The sequence below is a fragment of the Stylophora pistillata genome, chromosome 5 (genome assembly GCF_964205215.1).
Source record: "Stylophora pistillata chromosome 5, jaStyPist1.2, whole genome shotgun sequence".
Lineage (NCBI taxonomy): Eukaryota > Metazoa > Cnidaria > Anthozoa > Scleractinia > Pocilloporidae > Stylophora > Stylophora pistillata.
In genome coordinates, this window is record NC_142523.1 from 30,296,228 (window position 1) to 30,317,100 (window position 20,873).

Here is a 20,873-nt window from a genome sequence, read left to right on the forward strand (position 1 = left end):
CCATGGTTATCTTTGACGTAAGTTGACGTAACTGCATGCATTTTCGTGTGGCTTACACAAACTATGTAGCTACATTATGGCACGATCGCATTAATTTTGTTTATTTATTTGTCCAGGAGAGTGGAGCTCCCTGATCACGAGTCAGCCATCTTCGTAGTAAGCATGGCGTTGAGCAATTTTTTTCAGGTAGTCGTATCACGAGTTAGTTCTTCTTACACATGTCAACACACCCAGACCCGGCTTGTGTTGCAAGCTAGTGCAGCTTGTGCAAGGAAAATGCAACAACAATATAAATTATTTCACTAATGGCACTTTCAGGTGGCTTCAGAGACTTTCAAACTCTTTTAGACACTCAGTGGTGCAACCTGCACCGATAGATCAAAACGATAGTTGTTGGCTTACGAGCGTGCAATGACTCCTTTTACTGTGGTACAACCCGTACCGAAGATAAGCAGTTAAATGTTGCTAATTTTAAGAGAGTGCACCGTTGAGAATTCACAGGGGCATCATTTCAAAACGACAAAAGTAAGTATATGGGAATCTCGATTGTACAATACTGGTCAGCACCAGTCAGACTCTACACTATATGACTCTTTTTAAAGTTAAATTTTAGAATATTACAGTTCTACATTTTAGAATTATACTTCTAACTCGAAGATACTAGCTTATCTTTAAACTCTAAATTCGAGTGTGTGTGTGTGTGTGTGTGTGTGTGTGTGTGTGTGTGTGTGTGTGTGTGTGTGTGTGTGTGTGTGTACTGGTCAAGGATTGGCTCTCATGACAATTTCGTGAAAATTAACAAAGAGCGAATCTCATGGGGATGCTGGAGGTGGCACAATAGGGAAAGTCCTGGCCTCCCACCACTGTGGCCTGGGTTTAATTCCAATGCAGGTTCATTTTGTCGGTGGTTCTCCTTGGTTCAATGGTTTTTCTCCAGATCCTCCAGTTTTCTTCCCTCCTAAAAAACCAACATTACAAAATTCCAATTCAACCAGGAAACATTGAACAAGAAGAGCCACCTTGTGGAATAATCACTGCTAAAATGCCATTATAATAATTTTCAGTTTTGTTATTTAATTCCCACTCCACACTACAAGCATTACAGTCAATTGAAAACCAAAACTACTTCTTAATGGGACTGGCTCAGAATTTCCCTTTGTCACACGGTTGTAACAAGATGAAAAGGTTCTCACTCTATTTCTTTACCCAGCTTAAAACTTACCATCTTTCTTATTCTATGTACAAAACTATAACTTCTGAATCAGTCCTTGAAAATTACTACATAAATATTAAACTATTATGATTAATTTCTGATTTGCTTTTTCAGGAATGAGCCCCAGCATGGCTTTTCAAGAGTCAAAGTGGACAGTATGAATGCTAAGATGAAACAAGTATATGAAAAAATGGTTAAGAAGAGAGGATTACGAAGAACAGGTTTGAAAATATATATTAATTAAGCTTCATGTCTGCTCAGAGGGAAACTGTCAGTTAGAAAAGGTGTTTTACATTTTCCTGCAAGTCTCAATGTCTCCCAAGAAGAATTAAGTCAAGGGGAAGAAAATGAGAGTTCAGGGAAAACAAAACGAAGGGTTTCCTGACAGACCTGAGAGGCCTTGTCATGTATTCAGTTTTTATTTCAAAAGTACATGGAATGAATAATGCACATACGTGCGCATGCTTACGAGAATCAACCACATACACTACAGGCCTGTTTCTCAAAGTCCCGGTAACTTTATGGGCATGTAAAACTGTTCTGTTTTCATTCAAGATGGGGATTTCAAAAGTTTTGAAAATGATACAATAAAACTATCAACTAGAGAAACTAAAAGGACTGGTTTGGGTGCCAGCTAGAACCTGCTTTCCTATCCTTCAAATTTTAATTTTAAAACATAGCTTTGGGCCTGTTAAGTTACCAGTTGGCAGGACTTTCAAGAAATAGGCCCCAGGTCAAGTGCTTTGTTATGCATCCAGAGGACAAACAAGTAAACAAGCAGAAAATGCGTGTTAACCTAATGACAGTGCAACTTTATTTCTTCGAAACACTGTAGATATACCTTTAAAGAGTTGTATTTTCCTGGGCCTTCTGCTCAACCAGTTTATTTATTTCATCTTCTTGGATAAAGTAGGAAAGAGCTACAGTGTTTTAGCCAAGGGCTGCTCCCATAGTGTTTTCTAGATATTCTAGTCTTCTCGGATAGGGACGAATAAATGGAGGTCCCGTCTCCTGCAGGGTTGGGGTGGGAGACGTTAATTTCCCACACATGAGATTACTTTGTGATGGATGTCCTCTCCTGGGGTGGGATGGGTGGGAAGGTGAGATCGATAGACTGAAGCGGCTGCCAGAGGCGCCTGATATGCTGACGTCTGTTCTCAACCTTACACTGCACCCGTAATTCAGCCTCTCGGCTGCGAGTGGTCAGATATAAACTATATAACTATAACTATATAAATTATTAACTAACTAACTAGAACCAGTGGAGAGTTAGCAACAAGTTAGTTTTGCCTGGAATTGCTGAGAAGTGCTAAGAAGAGCACTTATAATTATCATTATCCTACATTTAGATTAACTGCAAACCTGGACATTGATCACATCCAATACATGTCACTTGCTCAGGATACAATTTTTGACAATATCCTGTCAATATTGTATCCTGGTCATGAGCAGTGTACATTTTAATTTAGACAGGGTCATGTGATTATGAATCAACCAATCACAATAATTGTGTTGGGAGCAAGGAAAATTGCAGGTGTATACAACAGTGATTTTTCTTTTACTGAAGAATTAAAGTCAGTGAGTAAATTGGAGGCATAAATCCTTGAAGCTTATCAGCTAAATGTACACTGCTCGTAACTAGTGCGGCTTCTTGCATTTGTGGCAGAGTGGAAAAAACTTCACCGTAAACCTTTTGAGAAAAATAAGACAAAGTTTAAATTTAGAGACTGACATTTATCAACAGACTGAAAAACTTACTCTGAAGATTCACTGCACTTTTTGGTAGATTATTTACAATAGTGTTGAGTATAGGGAATTACAACTGATAGGTTCTCACCACCAGATTAGATCATCCCTGATGAAGGCACTTAAGACAGGAGTGTCGAGATGTTGGGTCTATGAATTGTAATTCAGACAAACCATGTCTTATTGTCCACCTGATTGCCTTGTGAACTTGAAACAACATTGTTTTGAAATATTAACTTCTAACTGACCGAGTGTGAGGGCCACACTGAGGAATATTGGCAATATGGCCCAAGGTTCATATAAAAATGACTGAGGGACAATATTCCTAAGTATGGCGTCGAGCAAGGGAGATTAGTAAGCATCGTTAGTTTGTTATGTGGCACTCTGAACTTGATGTTGATCAGTTTGAATTCCAAACAAAAATACAAAGCTTATGACCTGTTAAGGACATTAGCCAGAAGGCTCATTTTTTGATTGATTATTGATTAGTTCACTAATTTCAGAATGATCTTAGATAGCCACATAGGTACAATGCTTATCTGTTTTTCTGTATTTCTATTTGTTTTTTTTAAGTGTTACCACGCGCATATAAAAGGATAATTTAGTGTCCCTTTAATCAGTTCTTCGTAAGTTTTGAATAGCCTTGGTAAACTTTCGCCCTTTCGTTTTCTCAACCTCTGGCACAAGTGGGGCCGATATGTGAGTACCTTTGTAACTTTGTTTTTTCCTCCCCAGTCTTTTCAGTGTTGGGCGACAATATACAAACAAATATTGCAATGATCTGTATAGATTTAAGATTTAAAGGCCAAATTCGTGCCAATTTGCAAGTCAGTGAACACCCATCATTTAGATAGAACAATGGGCTGTTTATCAGTCATCAAAACTCTTTTAATTTGTTTCCAAACTTTTGTTCTGTTTCACTGGTATTGTTAATCTCGTTATAAGAGCCCAGTATTTAACATGAGATTCTTGGTTCATGTATTCCGTGGCTTTTCGTTAGATTGATAGAACTTCATTGTATTGTTGTGTCAGTTTACGATCGATCGTTCGATAGATTGACGTTCAGAATAATCGTTATTTTCGTCATTGATTGTGGTTCGTGGTCGATTGCCTTCGAAGAATAAAGATTCATGCAAACAGTCAACTTTGGGTTGTCATTTCGATCAGTAAAATAGTCCCAAACACCTCGTTAACGGTGCTTTGGAGCGACACGCCCTTGAACTTTAGAATTTAGATTTTGGTCGCTGTAAATGCTACATGACCATTTCTGTGGAGAATGATGTGGATGTCAGTGGCTTTTTTTTTCGGGGAGGGATAGGAGTTTACTTAAATGCGCAAATTGGTTCTGAATTACTGTTGGTCTTATGGTAATTTTGCCAATCATTTTAAAAGCAAATCATTACAGTACTGTGTAGAGGTAATTTAAAAAAAAAAGAGTACCAGAGAAGTTTAACAAACATTTGTAATGATAAGTTTGATTATACCTCAGAGAAGTCTTTTCCCCCCTAGGCTTTCCAAGGAAGTACAAAAAAGCTCAAGATATTTTTAACAATGCTACCAGAGGTATTCATGGTCAATAACCTCAGTTTATGTTATGCAATGAAGACTGATGCATATTTAACAGTTTGTTATAAAGTAACTAGTTTATCAACCATTCAATTCCTAACTGAGGATTATTAATTTTCCCCTCTAGCTGCTTCACATTTCCTTGTAAATTGGTCAGGGGAATTTTGATGTTTGATGAAGATAACAACCTCTACCTGATAAGTTTCAATAATATCTTTAACTATTTGTTGAATAATGCATGAATATTATTGGGATGAATTACATGTTTATCACTTGTGTGGGTTAAAAGAATCTGTACATTCACTGGTTCACTAAGATTTTATGGCCATGATCTGATGGGTCCTCAGTGTTAAGTGTCACCTGAGATAAGTTGGGGTTTGAACTGAGTCAAGAAATGAGTGATCATTGCCAGAACTGACTTGATATTTTATTTTATGCTTGATTCTGCAGGAGGAAAGAGCCAGGCCAATGATTGTCACAGTCTCAGGTATAGAAAGAAAAAACATACACAATTAGTGGTAAATTTTTTAACTAAAAAAAAAAATTATTGTACTTTTTTGTAACCCTTTCACTCCCAAGATCTGATTTATTTAGTAATTCTCCTCACTGTCTGCCATAGAATTCTTGTAATGTTAAAAGGCTGAAAGTTTCAAAAGAAACTGTTTGGGGCTGCGTCGGTGGGAGTAACGAAATAATTTGGATATATCAACAAAGTTGAAGTGGTAAATTGGCCACCGTAACGATTACAAAAGCTGACGTTTCAAGTGTTAGCCCTTCATCGGAGCGAATAGAAGAATTGCAGGTTGTGTGTGCTTTTAAAGGCAGAGAATGGATCTACATTCATAACGTAGCTACATTACATATAGCTCCATTCTCTGCCTTTAAAAGCACACGCAACCCACAATTCCTCTATTTGCTCCGTTGAACGGCTAATGCTCGAAACATCAGCTTTTGTAATCGTTACGGTGGCCAATTTACCACTTCAACTTTGTTGATATATCCAAATTATCTTGTAATGTTAGTTTGGAGAATTTGGTGTTGCATCAACTGATAGCATATTTTTCTTAAGTTTATTCTCAACACTTGCCTGCCTGATATTGTATTGATATTTTAAGGAGAAATTCTGTCTTGGTCACTCATGGGAGTTGATGGGTTCATAGCAGAATTAAAGATTAATTAACAGTTATTCCAAAAGCGTGCGTTGGATTTGAGATGATAGATAGCCAACAAGACACGTAGCACCTCATTGGCTATAATCATCTCATATCCAACAAGTGTGAGTAGAATAATTGTTTTATTAAAAATGTTAAGTTAAATTATTAACCGCCTCTCGTTTGGCTCAATTGGTAAAGCTCCGGACTGTTATGCAGGAGGTCGTGAGTTCAACTCCGGCTGGACCAACACTCTGGGTCTTAAACTAACTGAGAAGAAAGTGCTGCCTTAGTAATAATATCTGCAAATGGTTAGACTTTGTAGTCTTCTCGGATAGGGACGATAAATGGAGGTCCTGTCTCACAAGCCCTTGTATGTGATAAAAAACTTGTGGGACGTTAAAGATTACCCATACACTGTTTGAAAAGAGTAGGGCACGTAGTGCCCGGTGTTGTGGTCTATCTTTGTTTATAGTTCACCACTAAATTTTCTCCGGTTCTTATTGGTTTAAATTGATCATGTGACGCAATTAAGTGTTCATCCGTGGAGAGACACTATCAGCCCATAGTGCCTGCCCGCGAAAAATACCTGGCTGGATAGTGCCCATCCGCAGAAAATACCTGGATTGAAAGTACTCATCCGTGAAAAGTTTTGAATAGTTTGACGGCCGCTGTAGTGTTTGTAAGGTACACTTCGTGTGCCATACATGACGTAGGTAAGCAGGTAATGTAAGAGAGGATTGAATCATTAAAGCAGCATGGCAGATGTATAGATTAGATTCGTGTGTATCCATTTCCATCGACTTTAGAACGTGACATCTGGCGACGAGGATAGAAGTTGCAGCTGCCCAGACATGGCGTCAATAAAGATAGACGATTTAACGAGTGTGAAACCATTCGATCCACATGGTGAACCTTCAAGCGTGGGAAGGCGATGGCAGCGTTGGTTGAAAAGCTTCTCAGTTTATGCCGATAGCAAAGGCTTGCTCATCCAAGTGGATAAAGTGGATAATAAAATTCAGAGGAGAGCTTTACTCCTTCATTCGGCCGGCGAAGCTGTTCAGGAAATTTTCGAAACGTTACCTGACACAGGCGAGGCGAAAGATTACGAAAAAGCGGTGAAGGCTTTGAACGACTATTTCATTCCAAAGGTAAATTCGACATACCAAAATCACCTGTTTCGCAGCATGGAACAAGAGGACGGCGAAACCGTGGCTCAGTTCGTTACACGATTGAGACACGTGGTCAAAGACTGTGACTACGGCGACCAAGCTGATAACCAGATTCGTGATCAAGTCTTGCAGCGATGTAAATCACATGAACTACGGAAGAAACTACTGGAAAAAGGTGAGCACTTAACCTTAGAGTTGTTACTTTCGACGGCAGCAAACCACGAGCGAGTTCGGTCACAGCTGGAAAATATGGAAGGCAAAAAGGACGTGAATTTCGTCCGTGACAAGCAAGAAGACAAAGGAAAGGAGTCTGCCAAGCGAGCATGCTACAGATGTGGAAAAGTAGGACATTTTGGAAGAGACCCTGAGTATCCCGCGAAAGGAAAAACTTGCCATAAGTGCGGAGGAGCTGACCATTTTAGTCCACAGTGTAAAACAAAAACAGCCAAACCTCCCAAACCTAGGCGGGAAGAGAAGACAAAAGGAAGGAAAACAAAGAAGTCAGTCAGGTATGTGAGAAGTGAGAGAGATGAAGATGAATATGCATTTACTGTGAATTCTGCTACATCACCTGAGAAAATAGATGTGACTGTGGGTGGAGTTGTAGTGGCGATGTTGATTGATTCGGGTGCAAGCACCAATGTGATTGACAAAAATCTGTGGTTAAAGTTAAAGCAAGACAAGATTAAGTGTGTGTCGAGAAAGAGTGATAAGAAGCTTTATGCATATGGCAGTAAACAGCCGCTGAACGTTCTAGGAACATTCTCAGCAGAAGCGAGAGTAGAGGGAAAAGAGGCCGAAGCTGAATTTGTTGTTATTAATGGCGAAGGGGCGGCACTGCTTGGAAGAGAAACTGCCATAAAGCTTGGAGTGTTGAAATTAGGAACCCAGATCTGCACTGTGACATGTAGTGAGACAATCATGTCTGATTACAAGGAGATTTTTGAGGGCGTGGGAAAGTTGAAAGATTTCCAAGTTAAGTTGTATGTGAATCCAGATGTACCCCCAGTGGCGCAACCAGTCAGGCGCACCCCATTTAGTCTTCGAGATAAGGTTAAGGAGAAGATTGAAGAATTAATAGCCATGGATATAATTGAACCAGTAGAGGGCCCAACCCCGTGGGTTAGTCCAGTTGTAGTAGTCCCAAAGCAGAATGACGAAATGCGCCTTTGTGTAGACATGCGCAGAGCTAACGAAGCCATTATCAGAGAGCGTTATCCCATACCTACAGTGGACGAAGTGCTCCAAAGCCTCAACCAGAGCACAATGTTCAGTAAACTGGATTTAAAATGGGGCTACCACCAGTTAGAACTCCATCCAGATTCCAGAAGCATCACAACGTTCACTACACATTGTGGTCTTTACCAATACAAGCGTCTCATGTTTGGGATAAGTTCAGCTCCAGAAGTATACCAGCACGTCATCCAACAATCACTACAAGGCTGTGAAGGTGTTGCCAACATCTCAGATGACATCATCGTTCATGGGAAGAACACTGAGGAACATGACAGAAGATTGCAGCGAGTTTTGGAAAGGCTGAAAGAGAAGAACCTCACACTGAATGCAGAGAAGTGTAAGTTCCATATGACCCAGATGGTCTTCATGGGACTGGTGCTAAGCAACAATGGTATTGGTCCTACTGAAGACAAGGTAAAGGCGATCATTGATGCAAGAGAACCGCAAAGCGCATCAGAAGTCAGAAGCTTTCTGGGACTGGCAAATTACAATGCCCGTTTCATTCCGGACTTCGCTACAACCGCGGAGCCATTGCGAAAGTTGACGAAAAAGGGTGTTCGTTTCGAATTTGGAGAAGAGCAGAAGAATGCATTCAATGAGCTTAAGAGGAGGCTATCAAATGCAGATAATCTTGGCTATTTCGATAAAGATGCCAAGACACTAATCATAGCAGATGCAAGCCCGGTGGGCCTCGGTGCGATCCTCATCCAAGAGCAGCAAGGAAGGAAAAGAGTCATTAGCTACGCAAGTAAGAGTTTAAGCGCGGTGGAAAGGCGTTATTCGCAAACGGAAAAAGAAGCCTTAGCTGTCGTATGGGCATGTGAACGATTCCATGTGTACTTGTACGGCATTGAATTCACACTGTATACTGATCATAAGCCGCTGGAAACAATCTACTCGAGCAAGTCCAAACCGTGTGCACGAATCGAAAGATGGATCCTGCGATTACAGCCATATAAATTCCAAGTCAAATACCTACCTGGCGAGCAGAATATTGCTGACCCATTGTCACGCTTGTTGCATGCGAATGAACAAGCAGAACCATCACCGGCGCACAAGGTATCGGATGAATTTGTCAGGTTCGTCGCAGCAACGGCCACTCCTCAAGCGATGACAACACGTGAAATTGAAGAAGCCTCATCAGAAGACAGAGAGTTTGTGGAACTGCGCCAGTACATTAAAGATGGAAACTGGAAAGGTGACCAGCATAAGCAGTACGTACCAGTGTGTAGCGAACTGTGTGTTATTGGCAAGCTGATCCTTCGTGGTACCAGGATTGTCATACCGAGCAAGCTGAGACCTCGAGTATTGAACCTTGCCCATGAAGGACACCCAGGAATTGTCAGTATGAAGCAGAGGTTGCGATCAAAAGTCTGGTGGCCTGGAATCGACAGGGAAGCCGAGAAGTTTTGCAAAACTTGTTATGGCTGTCAGCTTGTAAGCAGCCCAGCAAACCCAGAGCCAATCAAGTCAACACCATTACCAAGTGGCCCCTGGCAAGATTTGGCCATTGACCTGTTAGGCCCATTACCCTCAGGAGAATCTGTTTTAGTCATCGTTGATTACTTCAGTAGATACTACGAGATAGAAGTCATGCGTTCCACAACGTCAGAAAAAGTCATAGAGTGTTTGGAGAAAATCTTCACCACGCATGGACTACCTCAGTCACTCAGAAGTGACAACGGTCCACAATTCAGATCTGAAGTATTTGAACAGTATTTAGAGAATAACGGTATAGAACACAGGAAAACCACGCCACTATGGCCACAAGCGAATGGCGAAGTGGAAAGACAAAACAGGTCTCTCCTCAAGAGGATGAAAATAGCTCAAGCTGAGGGGAAAGAATGGAAGACAGAAGTGCACAAGTACTTGGTAGCATATAGGTCAACCCCTCACACTACCACAGGCGTGAGCCCAGCGGAACTCTTGTTTGGCAGAAAGATGCGTACTAAATTACCCGAACTGAAAGAGGAGAGCACAGAGAGCGAGATGCGAGACAGAGATGGCAAAATGAAAGCCAAAACCAAATGGTATGCAGACAAGAAGAGGAATGCCCACGAGTCTTACCTAGCTCCAGGTGACCAAGTGTTAGTCAAACAAGAGCGTAAAAATAAATTATCAACATCATTTGCTCCTGAGCCTTACGATGTTATCACCAAGACTGGAAACAGTGTTGTTATTGAATCACCAGACGGCATTCAACTAATGCGAAACACAACCCATGTAAAGAAGTATGAGGAGACATCACAGAACCCGGGGGAAACAACTTCAACGCTTGATGTTACTGATCCTGTGGAACCGGAAGCAGAACGAGAAAAACTGAGCAGCCCGGTTGTGACGAGACCGATCAGAGTCAGAAAACCGCCGGAAAGATTTAAAGACTATGTTATGACTTGAGTGTCATTATCGAGGACTATGTTTTGACTTGAGTGCCATCGTCAGAAACTTTGTCGTGAGTTAATGTCATCATTGACTGTTACTGTTCATAAGGGGAGGATGAATGATTTTGTGGCTAGCCGTTTTATGAGTTTCAATTGTACTAGGCTTTAAGCGACTCTCCGTTGTGTTGACATCTTAGGATCGTTGTGGCTTTAAATGAAAAAAGGAAGGGATGTAGTGTTTGTAAGGTACACTTCGTGTGCCATACATGACGTAGGTAAGCAGGTAATGTAAGAGAGGATTGAATCATTAAAGCAGCATGGCAGATGTATAGATTAGATTCGTGTGTATCCATTTCCATCGACTTTAGAACGTGACAGCCGCGAAGTTAGGAAGATCGGAAAAATGGTGACTTTTCAATTCTGACAGGTATAACGTATTTAGCCAAAGTACGGTTGCGAATTATTGACATTTGTGACAAGCTGTAGGCGTGGAAGAAAATTTAGTAGTGAACAATAAAAACAATAGAGCGTTTATGTCTCGGAACTATCGTTCTGATAGTTGCCCCTTGGAAATTTGATGTTCTTAAAACTAGCATATTTGTTTTAAGAACATCAAATTTCTGCGGGGCAACTATCAGCCGGTAGTTCCTTGACAGAAACACTCTATTGTTTAAGTAATGTCTATCAAATTGATGGGGGGTACTGTGCCTTTGAATATTGTATAGAAAGGGCGCAATATAAATAAGAAATTCATTCATTCATTCATTATTTAATTTATTACATTTCTAGCTCCCTTTTAATATTAAGCTGAGGCGTACACTTACCATAGTTGTAGATTATGGTATATTGGCTCATTTCCAGCAATGGCTTTTCTTATGTTTTTCATCTTTCACACAGGCCACATTTGATTGATACCATTTTCAGAAAGACTATTATAATAGGATGTATCTGAAAACTTAAGAAGCCAAAAAACTCAAAAATGAAATTTAGCAGTGGAGTAAGAGATTCTGGTACCTCAATCACTCAATCAAGTTTCACAAATGATACAAGTAGACATTTTGCTTATTGTTTGTGTTTTTCCTTGCCACTTGGGGACTCTGAACAACACTACACAACTTGAAAACTATCTGCAAGTATTATATGTGAAACCATGGAATAAGGTGTACATGTCTAGAATACCAATAAGATTTATGTACATTATCATGATATATAGTCATGAATCTGCACCAATCATTTTAATTTGCTTCTGTGATAAAGTATCAAGTCTCTCAGCTTTTTAATTATTCTTAGGTGTTTGTGTATCAATATTTCTCTCCAATTTTTTTTTGTATTGTAGCACTTGAGAACAAGGAGCCAATTACGAAATTTTTTTCAATTGTCTGGCTTTGGTTCAGGTAACTTAGGAAAAATTGACATTTTCTTTAGAAGAATTGAGCCAATTGTATCTTTTTTACTACTACTACTAAACAAGTGTTATATTTTGGTAGCTTTCCTCCCTTTCCTTTTATCACGAACCATAAACTTTCCCCTTTGTTCCTGGTTTTGCTGATTAGATGTTGAAAAACACCATGCCCACATGATTGTTCCCAGCTTAGCATATATACACTGTACCTTAATTGCCAAAACCCAGAGGCTTAGGATTGTCTCTCCCTTTCTCTCCTTTTCCCACCCCTCTAAGGGTTTTGTTCTGGCCTTCCCCCTCTATCCTCTTTCCCATCCCCCCTTCTCCCTCTCCCCTTGGGATTATCATGACATTAAATTGTGAAAATAATACTAAATAATATAGCCAAGTTGGGTCAAATGATTGGGTCTGAAATAAAAAATACAATTATGTTGAAACCCAGAGGCTTAGGATTGTCTCTCCCTTTCTCTCCTTTTCCCACCCCTCTAAGGGTTTTGTTCTGGCCTTCCCCCTCTATCCTCTTTCCCATCCCCCCTTCTCCCTCTCCCCTTGGGATTATCAGTTGCCACCTTGCCCTCCCATTTTCCCCCTCTATCTCCTCCCCCTTATCATCTCTCCCCCCCTCCAAGATTGATATGGTTAGTCCACTTGTTCCCCCAGTCCCCTTTTCAAGAAGTAAACTGATGGATAGGAGGGTAATCTCTGCAATACATGTTTCTGCTCAATAGTGTGTATTGTTATTATTATTATTATTATTATTATTATTATTATTTATGCTAAAACAGTGGATAGTTTTTAAGGTGCACTCTGATTGGCAACTCAAACTCCAGATATCCTTTGTTATTCACTTAATAGCAACTCAGGCAGGATTTACACCAGAAAATATTGTAATAGTTGCAAGAATAAATGACAGAGCAACATGTAAAATCATCTTTTTGAACTTTTGAATTAGTTGTTTTTCTTTATACTAAAACAACCACTTACCTCAATGTCGGTGGCTGGTGGTAGATAATTATAATATTTACCTTGCTGCTTCACTGCTTCTAAACACACCAAGTACCTTATAACTATGAAGTCTAAAATAAATATTATGTTGTTCTCTAACTCCTTGCTGATCATTACGATTTCTAGAAAGATGCCAGTCCTACTAAACCAACGCCTCACAAACCTTCATCAGGGATCATAGTAACACTGAAAGCTCAAATATTTTTAAGAATCAAAAACATTTTCTCAATAATAAAATATTTCAGAAATATGTAGTGTTTAAGGTTGCCCAAGTGAATTTCATGCTTAAAGTCTCATGCGAATGCTGGGGATTGCACAGTAGGGAGAGTCCTGGCCTCCCACCGCTGTGGCCTGGGTTTAATTCCAAGAGCTGGCATCACATGTGGGTTCAGTTTGTTGTTGGTTCTCATCCTTGGCTCAGTGATTTTTCTCCAGGTCCTCCAGTTTTCCTTCCTTCCACAAAAACCAACATTACAAAATTCCAATTCGACCAGGAAACAGTGGACAAGAAAGCCACCACATTGAATAACCACTGCTAAAATGCCATTGTTATAATTATAGTTCTATTATTTTGTTATCTAAGTATTAAAATTAATTGAAAACCAAAACTGCTTCATAATGGGCCTTGCTCACTATGGAGTTTCTGTGGCTTAGTGACAGAGTGAAACATTAAATACCTTGTATAGAGAAACAATCTTCAAGAAGATTCACTGCTCTTTTTGGCAGATTCTTTACAATAAGTGTTGTTTGATTCTGAGTTCTTTAATATCCTTTCTTTTTTAACTCGACATAGCCAAGGAATATGTCTTGGAAAAACAGTCGGAGCCAGGGGTTCCCATTAGTCTCGATGCAACCCTAGAAAGCATGGGAACAATGGAATTCTGTCTCGTCAGACTTGGCCGTAAGTAGATTTTAATTCGCCCACTTTACACTTAAGTTTATAAGTGCTGTCTTTTCGCAGTAACTTCTTTTTGTACATCCATTTTGGCATCACTGTTGGTTCTTGCAGTCTGCTTGGCTCACAGCAGACTGAGTGCAATCAGTTTGCAAACTGTTTTTTTTTTTAGGCTTCTGAGTCACATTGTTTTTTTCATTTAATACCAACACTTTTGAACAAACTGGGAGACTGGACCAAAAAGATAAATATGAAATAAAACAGACGGTATTCCTATTTTGACATTAAATTGTGAAAATAATACTAAATAATATAGCCAAGTTGGGTCAAATGATTGGGTGTGAAATAAAAAATACAATTATGTTGAAACCCAGAGGCTTAGGATTGTCTCTCCCTTTCTCTCCTTTTCCCACCCCTCTAAGTGTTTTGTTCTGGCCTTCCCCCTCTATCCTCTTTCCCATCCCCCCTTCTCCCTCTCCCCTTGGGATTATCAGTCGCCACCTTGCCCTCCCATTTTCCCCCTCTATCTCCTCCCCTTTATCATCACATCATGACATTAAATTGTGAAAATAATACTAAATAATATAGCCAAGTTGGGTCAAATGATTGGGTCTGAAATAAAAAATACAATTATGTTGATTGGAGATTGACTTGCAATTTGGCTTTTTTGTTGATATAATAGTAGGAAAACGGAATCATGAGGAAGAAAGGGAAGAGCCTAATATTCGGTTCCAAGCTTACACTTATTATACATACAGGGTAAGTGTAACACATAATTAGGGACCTTAACTCTTTACACCCTAACATCAGTATGTATATTCTCCATACTGTTCTCTCTACATTTCCTAAAGTGCTGACAAAGAAAATTTGTCAAACAATCAGAGTTTATTTAGTTGGTGATCATTTGCTTTATTCTCCTGACCACACTGTGTGATTCAGGATTGATAATTATTTAAGGAGAAATTCGATGCTGGTCACAGTTAGGGTCAAAGGTTTAAGCAAACCGCAACAGTTATGGCAGTGAGGACATAATTATGGCAAAACAAAATAGTCTGATGGGCAGGACAATAGCTCTGCAATTACATCTAAAAACTTTGTTTTTCTTGGTCTCAGTGTGCATGAACAACCCTAAGGGCAAATTCTTTAAGTTTTCATTTGGGACTCAATGCTGCTCACATAAATTAGATTATGCTGAAGTTAAGATGTGACACCATTACAGCCATAATGGAAAAATTCTGAATAAAAGTATAATTTTTTTTTTAAATGTTTTCATTTGCATTGCCCTTCTGACTGCCCAATATTTCTATTATTGCAGATGTTGTCTTGGTTTGTTGCTTAACATACACTCTTGTTTAGTAAAAAAAAAAATATTATTTACTCCTCAGTCATACAGAGTCAGCGTGCTGCAAAAGCTGAGGACTGTGACAGAGATACAGCTTGGTAAGTCATTCACAGATATTTATTTTGTTGCCCTTTCATCACTGACTTTCAGTCAATACATCGTACTATAAAAAATCTGATTGGTCAAGAGAATTCAATCAATATTCAATAGCATGTGAAATTGACACAATAAATGCAATCTCAGCAGCAAATATTGCAAATCATGTCAAGTTCAAAGTCTGCTTAATTTCCAAGCCGCTCCTCAGTGTATCTCAGTTCTAAACCTTTTCTAAACTCAAACATATTTAAACAAGTATTGAATGTTACACTCCCCCTCCCATCTCTGCAGAGTGGGAGGAAAGCTCTCCCCACTGGTACCACCTCATCTCATTTTTTCCTGTTTTATTCCAACTTTTTCCCTTGTGTATTTCATTTAACTTCTTTATTGATCACTTTCTCTGTTGCCCTCCAGGAGTTTCTCTTGGGAAGATAGAAATTGACCCAGTACTTCAACCCAAGTCAGCAAAAAAGTTTTGGGGAAAACAAAAATTTGTAAGTATTATCACTGACAGTACTTGTGTTCAAATTTGGAGAGAATATTTTGATCATGGCTGCAAAACAGAAAAAATATGCAGGTTTCTACTTGACTGCATTTTGCCAGGTAGACAGGTCCTGAGCTACCCTTTCTGCCTCACCCCACAGTTAGACAGGTCCTTAGCTACCCTTTCTGCCTCACCCCACAGGTAGACAGGTCCTTAGCTACCCTTTCTGCCTCACCCCACAGGTAGACAGGTCCTTAGCTACCCTTTCTGCCTCACCCCACAGGTAGACAGGGCCTTAGCTACCCTTTCTGCCTCACCCCACAGTTAGATAGGTCCTTAGCTACCCTGTCTGCCTCACCCACAGGTAGACAGGTCCTTAGCTACTCTTTCTGCCTCACCCCACAGGTAGACAGGTCCTTAGCTACCCTTTCTGCCTCACCCATGAGTGACCAACACAGACAAGTGATGAGAATAGAGTGTGAATAGATACTGGGATTAATTATCGGGGAAACCTCAGATCAAATGCTGCAGGGAAACCTTGTGGTGTACTGGCATCCCAATCTAAGGAGGGGATGGGGGGGGGGGGAAATAAAAGTCAATTCGTGCTACCAAGATAAGCTCTGGCTGCATGAGCTGTTGCCTCAAGTACAGAGGGGAACATGGAGTGTTCTGAATACCACAACATTGCAAACAAAATAGAATAAACACCGCATCACTGCAAGAAATATTATCAACACACACCGACACCATGATATAGTTTAACCCTCAGGATTTATCTGGTCTGGTTTCACTCATCTTTATCAGGTGCCGGTCTTTGGCTGGCTGATAGTGCGTGTTGTAGAGGTCCATAGGTCAAGTGAAATATCAACAAACGTGGCCTGGGGCTAGTTGACTAATGTTAATTAAAGTTTAACTCTAATGTATCGCATATTTTGTTCAAAAGAATAAACTGCAACACTGGGAATGGTTTATTTCACCAAAAACTGTTGATTTGAAATTACAAACATCATATACCGTAAATTTTGAGATCACTGCAACACCAGAATGCAAGTTGTTCTACACCACAATACTCCATTAAAACAAAGAAGAGTCAGCACCCCAACACTGCAAACCCCAATGTCCCCCTCAGTACAATGTTAACTTTTTCTTATCTGATTTGTCCTGTTACCTCTTCCTTTTAAAACTAACTTGTAAAATCACTTTTTGTTAAGACTTCAATAGATATGGAAAATGTGGTTGCTTATGACCTAAATGAAGTGAAAAACAATTGAAAATCTGTGTTCAGAATAGTTTACTTCAGTCAAAATGCACACGAGTTTAAACACTACGACTTTGAAACTAATGCTGATGATGCAGGTGAGAAATTTTCTGTCTTTTTCTCCTGGCATACAGTAATTTATCACAACAAACAGCATTTTTCACAGCAAAGAGCATTTGAGATAGTCAATTTTTGGTAGTAAGTTGATTATTATTTGCTAGCCTACCAGTCTTTTTTTTTTTTTGTGGACATCAGTATGCATATTCTCCACATTAACAATCAAGAGCCTCTGTATTGTTGGTGATCATTTCCTTTATTCTCAATACCTTACTGTTTGATTCAGGGTTGATATTGTAGGGAGAAATTATATTTTAGTCAGCCTATCGCATCGAAGGGTTCAATGATTGGGCAGCAATTTTCCCTGATGTACAAAAAATGTTTTTTCAACATTAATTTGTTGTTGTTGTTTATATTTGTTTGTTTGTTTGTTTTGCCAGGAGAAATAGTAGAACAGGTCAATCACATTATCAAGTCCAACATGAGTGGGAAAAGATCGGAATACTTGTCTTCAAAAGACAGAAAATCTGACAAAAGAAGATCTTTAAGATCATAGCCATTGTAACAAGAACTATTGAAGCTTACACTATTAAATGATCGAACAATAAAAATTATACTGTATTTCCTCAAATAAATGGCCACACTCCAATAAGCACCCACCCCCCCTCACCCCCCCTAAGCCACAGAGTCCATAAGGCAATCTCCCTTGTCCCAAACTCACTTCAATCGTAGGGGTACAAGAAAAGCCTGTTTCTATTATTGCCACTTTAGATCATTTTAAACCTACAGCAGAGTCATTACAGGAGAATAACAAGTGCCCCCCCCTCCTTGATTAGGTACCCTTCCTCCTTTAAATGCCCGTTATTTTACCCAACATTTTTCGAGGAAGTACAGTACCTAATTTTAGAAATTCTCCTCATGCTTAAATAAATAACACAGTAGTTAAGAGCAAGTCTCTGCAAGAATCAAACATCTTAGGAAATGAAAATTTTCAACACCCCTTCAAATTTTTCATGCAGTTAGGCACTCGGGGGGGATGCACAGAACTGCCCATTTTTAAGGTTGCAGCACTCTTGTTGCCATGATAACAATGGCTGCTTGTTCAAGGCCTGAGTCATGTTACCCGAAAAAAAAAAAAAAAAAAAAAAACCAGTCGAAATGACTCTCGGGCGACTTAACCCGTTACCACTTAAAAATGTTTACCGGGCCAAAGAATGGTCCAAAATTGGCTAAGGTCTACTGAGGTCAGATCACGTGTGCAAATCGCAGTATCATTCACCAGACTGTTCACCCGATCTCCTTCCGTCGCTTTAAGGTGTTTAAGACCATCGCTTTCCAAATCAAGTATCCTTCCGTAGATCTACTCTTCATTTAAAGCACCTAGAAGTCTATCTCGATCGGGACGGAGCGGAAAATTAAACCCGGGCCCCTTGAAAATCTCAAAACTCGCGACCAGTTAAGCGGGAAGTTCGCAATCACTTATGCTCGGACAGCAGATGTGAACGCAGCTTTATTAGGAAGCACGCTCGCCCCATGTTTTAATTGTTGTTTAACAGGTTTGTGAGTAAGAAACATTAAAATCAAAGCTGAGTCAACATCTCCCAAATAGCTGCATTTATAGTATTTATTACAACCAAATAGAGCTTGAGGTTTTACACCATGCATAGATATGTAAATCTTTTTGTGGGTACTTCCTGGCACTTTCTTGTAAACTACACCCATTTATTGAGGTTTAACTATAGCATCACTGTTCATGTAGTGGTAAGTTTGAAAATACTGCAAAATAAGTTCAATTTGGGGATAATTATAGGCCATGAGACAATGTTAAGCGGCATCGAGATTGGCATCGTAAAAAAATAAGAACCTCATTCTCGTTTCCAGATTCCTTTTTCTTTTGGTCGCGTAGCCAGAGCAACCGAATGGCTGTGGGAACGAGAATGTGGAGACATCATTTTCTTTGATATTTATAGACTTGCATTGAGTAATAAAGGATTCGCACTGAGCAAAGGGACTGCTTTCAGTGTATATGAATTTTAGTTTCTGTCTTACCCTTAGAATCAAGCTCTCCGACTCGATTCGCGTCAAAAGCTACCACATATCGGTTAGCAATCAGCAGAGATTTAAAGGCTTACAGAGTTTCTAGAAAAAAATGTTGTTCTGTCTGTCTTTGTGCGTGTGGGTGTGTGTGTGTGTGTGTGTATGTGTGTGTGTGTGTGTGTGTGTGTGTGTGTGGTGGGATGGGGTGGTTGGTATTAGTGATAGATAGATAGATAGATAGATAGATAGATAGACCACTTTATTTATACACGGTAAATTCCACTCAGTCGTTTACAAGCAATATACCTACAAATGTAAACTGAAAACTATATAATCATTATAAATTATATACAGAGATTAAAAGCCTAATCTAAAAAAAACTGAAATCTAAAAATCTAAAAATCTGAAACGGTGAATAACGTTGAAGATGCGCTCTAGATGGCAACTCAAACTTTGAAAATCCTTCGCCATTTAACTTAGAATAACTCACGCAAGATATACACTCGAAAATATTGCATTCGTTTTAGGAGTGAGTTAGAATCATCTTTAAGTGTTGTATTAGCTTACTGTTCTAATTTATGCTTAAGCATTTTCAGCTCAGTAAATATCCACTGCTACCCATCCCTACTTCGGTTAGTAGTTTATACTCACTGATCATAAAAGTGAAAACAAGTGGATCTGGGGACGTCAATAGAAAAAGTGCATTCATTGAGTATGCACATTGTTGTCTTATCTCCTTGCCAAAAATGCAAAGAGCAGACGCATCAGCGTTTACAAAAGCTCCACAGCGCCTTCAAATGCATCCACTTCGAGGGTTGATTAAGTTAAAACCAAACAATGCAAAACGGTTCCGGACAAATTGAGCCAATTCTGAAGCTCATCCTTGCCGATTCTTTAATCCTTCTCCTGGGTAGATGGACATGCCCTTAATGTTAAGAAATGTACGACAACGTACCTCATGACTAACAATCTCTCTTTCTTCCGAAGTTACTCCTGGCCTCCCGAATGCGCTGGCTGCCAAACCCAACAGTATGAAAAATATAAGAATCTTTGTATTCGCCCTGTATCTCAGTCACTTTTGCTTCTGTAAAACTAAGAATTAAAAGGCATGTTCAATACACGTAACCAGGTTAACTTCATTGATAACGACTGTTATTGGTAGACGCTAAAGATTAAAAAGTCATCTACATAAGACTTCATTCTAATAACACCAATAGAGATAACGAAATCGGAATTCTTGAAGCGTGAATGCCTACTAACAAAAAAGTACAACAGCCGATCAGTAACAGAGCGGACCAATGAGAGAACAACATATAAAACTCGGAATAATAGCGAGGGTCCAAGAGCATCAATGACGGCGCTCCAAATTCACCAATGACATCTAATCAAGGTGCTATAAATAGCGACACTTACACTTTTGACCTCCTCGCCTGACGAAGCTTAGCAGTATAGCATTCGAAACGTCGTGATCAACACACGATTGATTAGGCATCCTTTTATATCGTGAGACAAACGATTAACTGTTCATTAATAAAAAAAGATATCTCGCTTTATTAGAAATCAGGAAAAATTTTTTTATTTCGAGAGCTATGAAAGAAACCCAACAGTGTTTGTAGCACAGTAAACCTACCCAAGAGGGTCGTTTATGTTTTCCATGGTTTGACAATATTCTGCCGCTTTTTGCGTCTGCATCGCCGAAATTATCCAAGAAATAAGAACGTTGTAAGTCCACTTCAAGCTTTTTTTTTCTTGCGCGGGATCAAAGCGAGCAATCCCAAGCGGGTAAGATGGGCCCAACTTGTCCGCTCGTGGAGCCAATCAGAACGCAGGTT

The 20,873-nt window shown here is 39.6% G+C and overlaps 2 protein-coding genes across 2 annotated transcripts in view; one reads left to right on the plus strand and one right to left on the minus strand.

Annotated features, from left to right (window-relative positions):
• LOC111345445 (uncharacterized) overlaps window positions 1-20,873 on the minus strand; it is a 102,924-nt gene that overhangs the window by 7,334 nt on the left and 74,717 nt on the right. The window lies entirely within an intron of this gene.
• Window positions 43-17,615, plus strand: LOC148731391 (target of rapamycin complex 2 subunit MAPKAP1-like). The gene is made up of 10 exons (XM_088761160.1): window positions 43-525; window positions 1,328-1,434; window positions 4,469-4,531; window positions 4,976-5,043; window positions 11,802-11,859; window positions 13,666-13,773; window positions 14,450-14,526; window positions 15,153-15,207; window positions 15,620-15,699; window positions 17,445-17,615. Exons 2-10 carry the CDS (start codon window positions 1,371-1,373, stop codon window positions 17,451-17,453), a joined length of 582 nt encoding a protein of 193 aa, XP_088617286.1. The 5' UTR covers window positions 43-525; window positions 1,328-1,370; the 3' UTR covers window positions 17,454-17,615.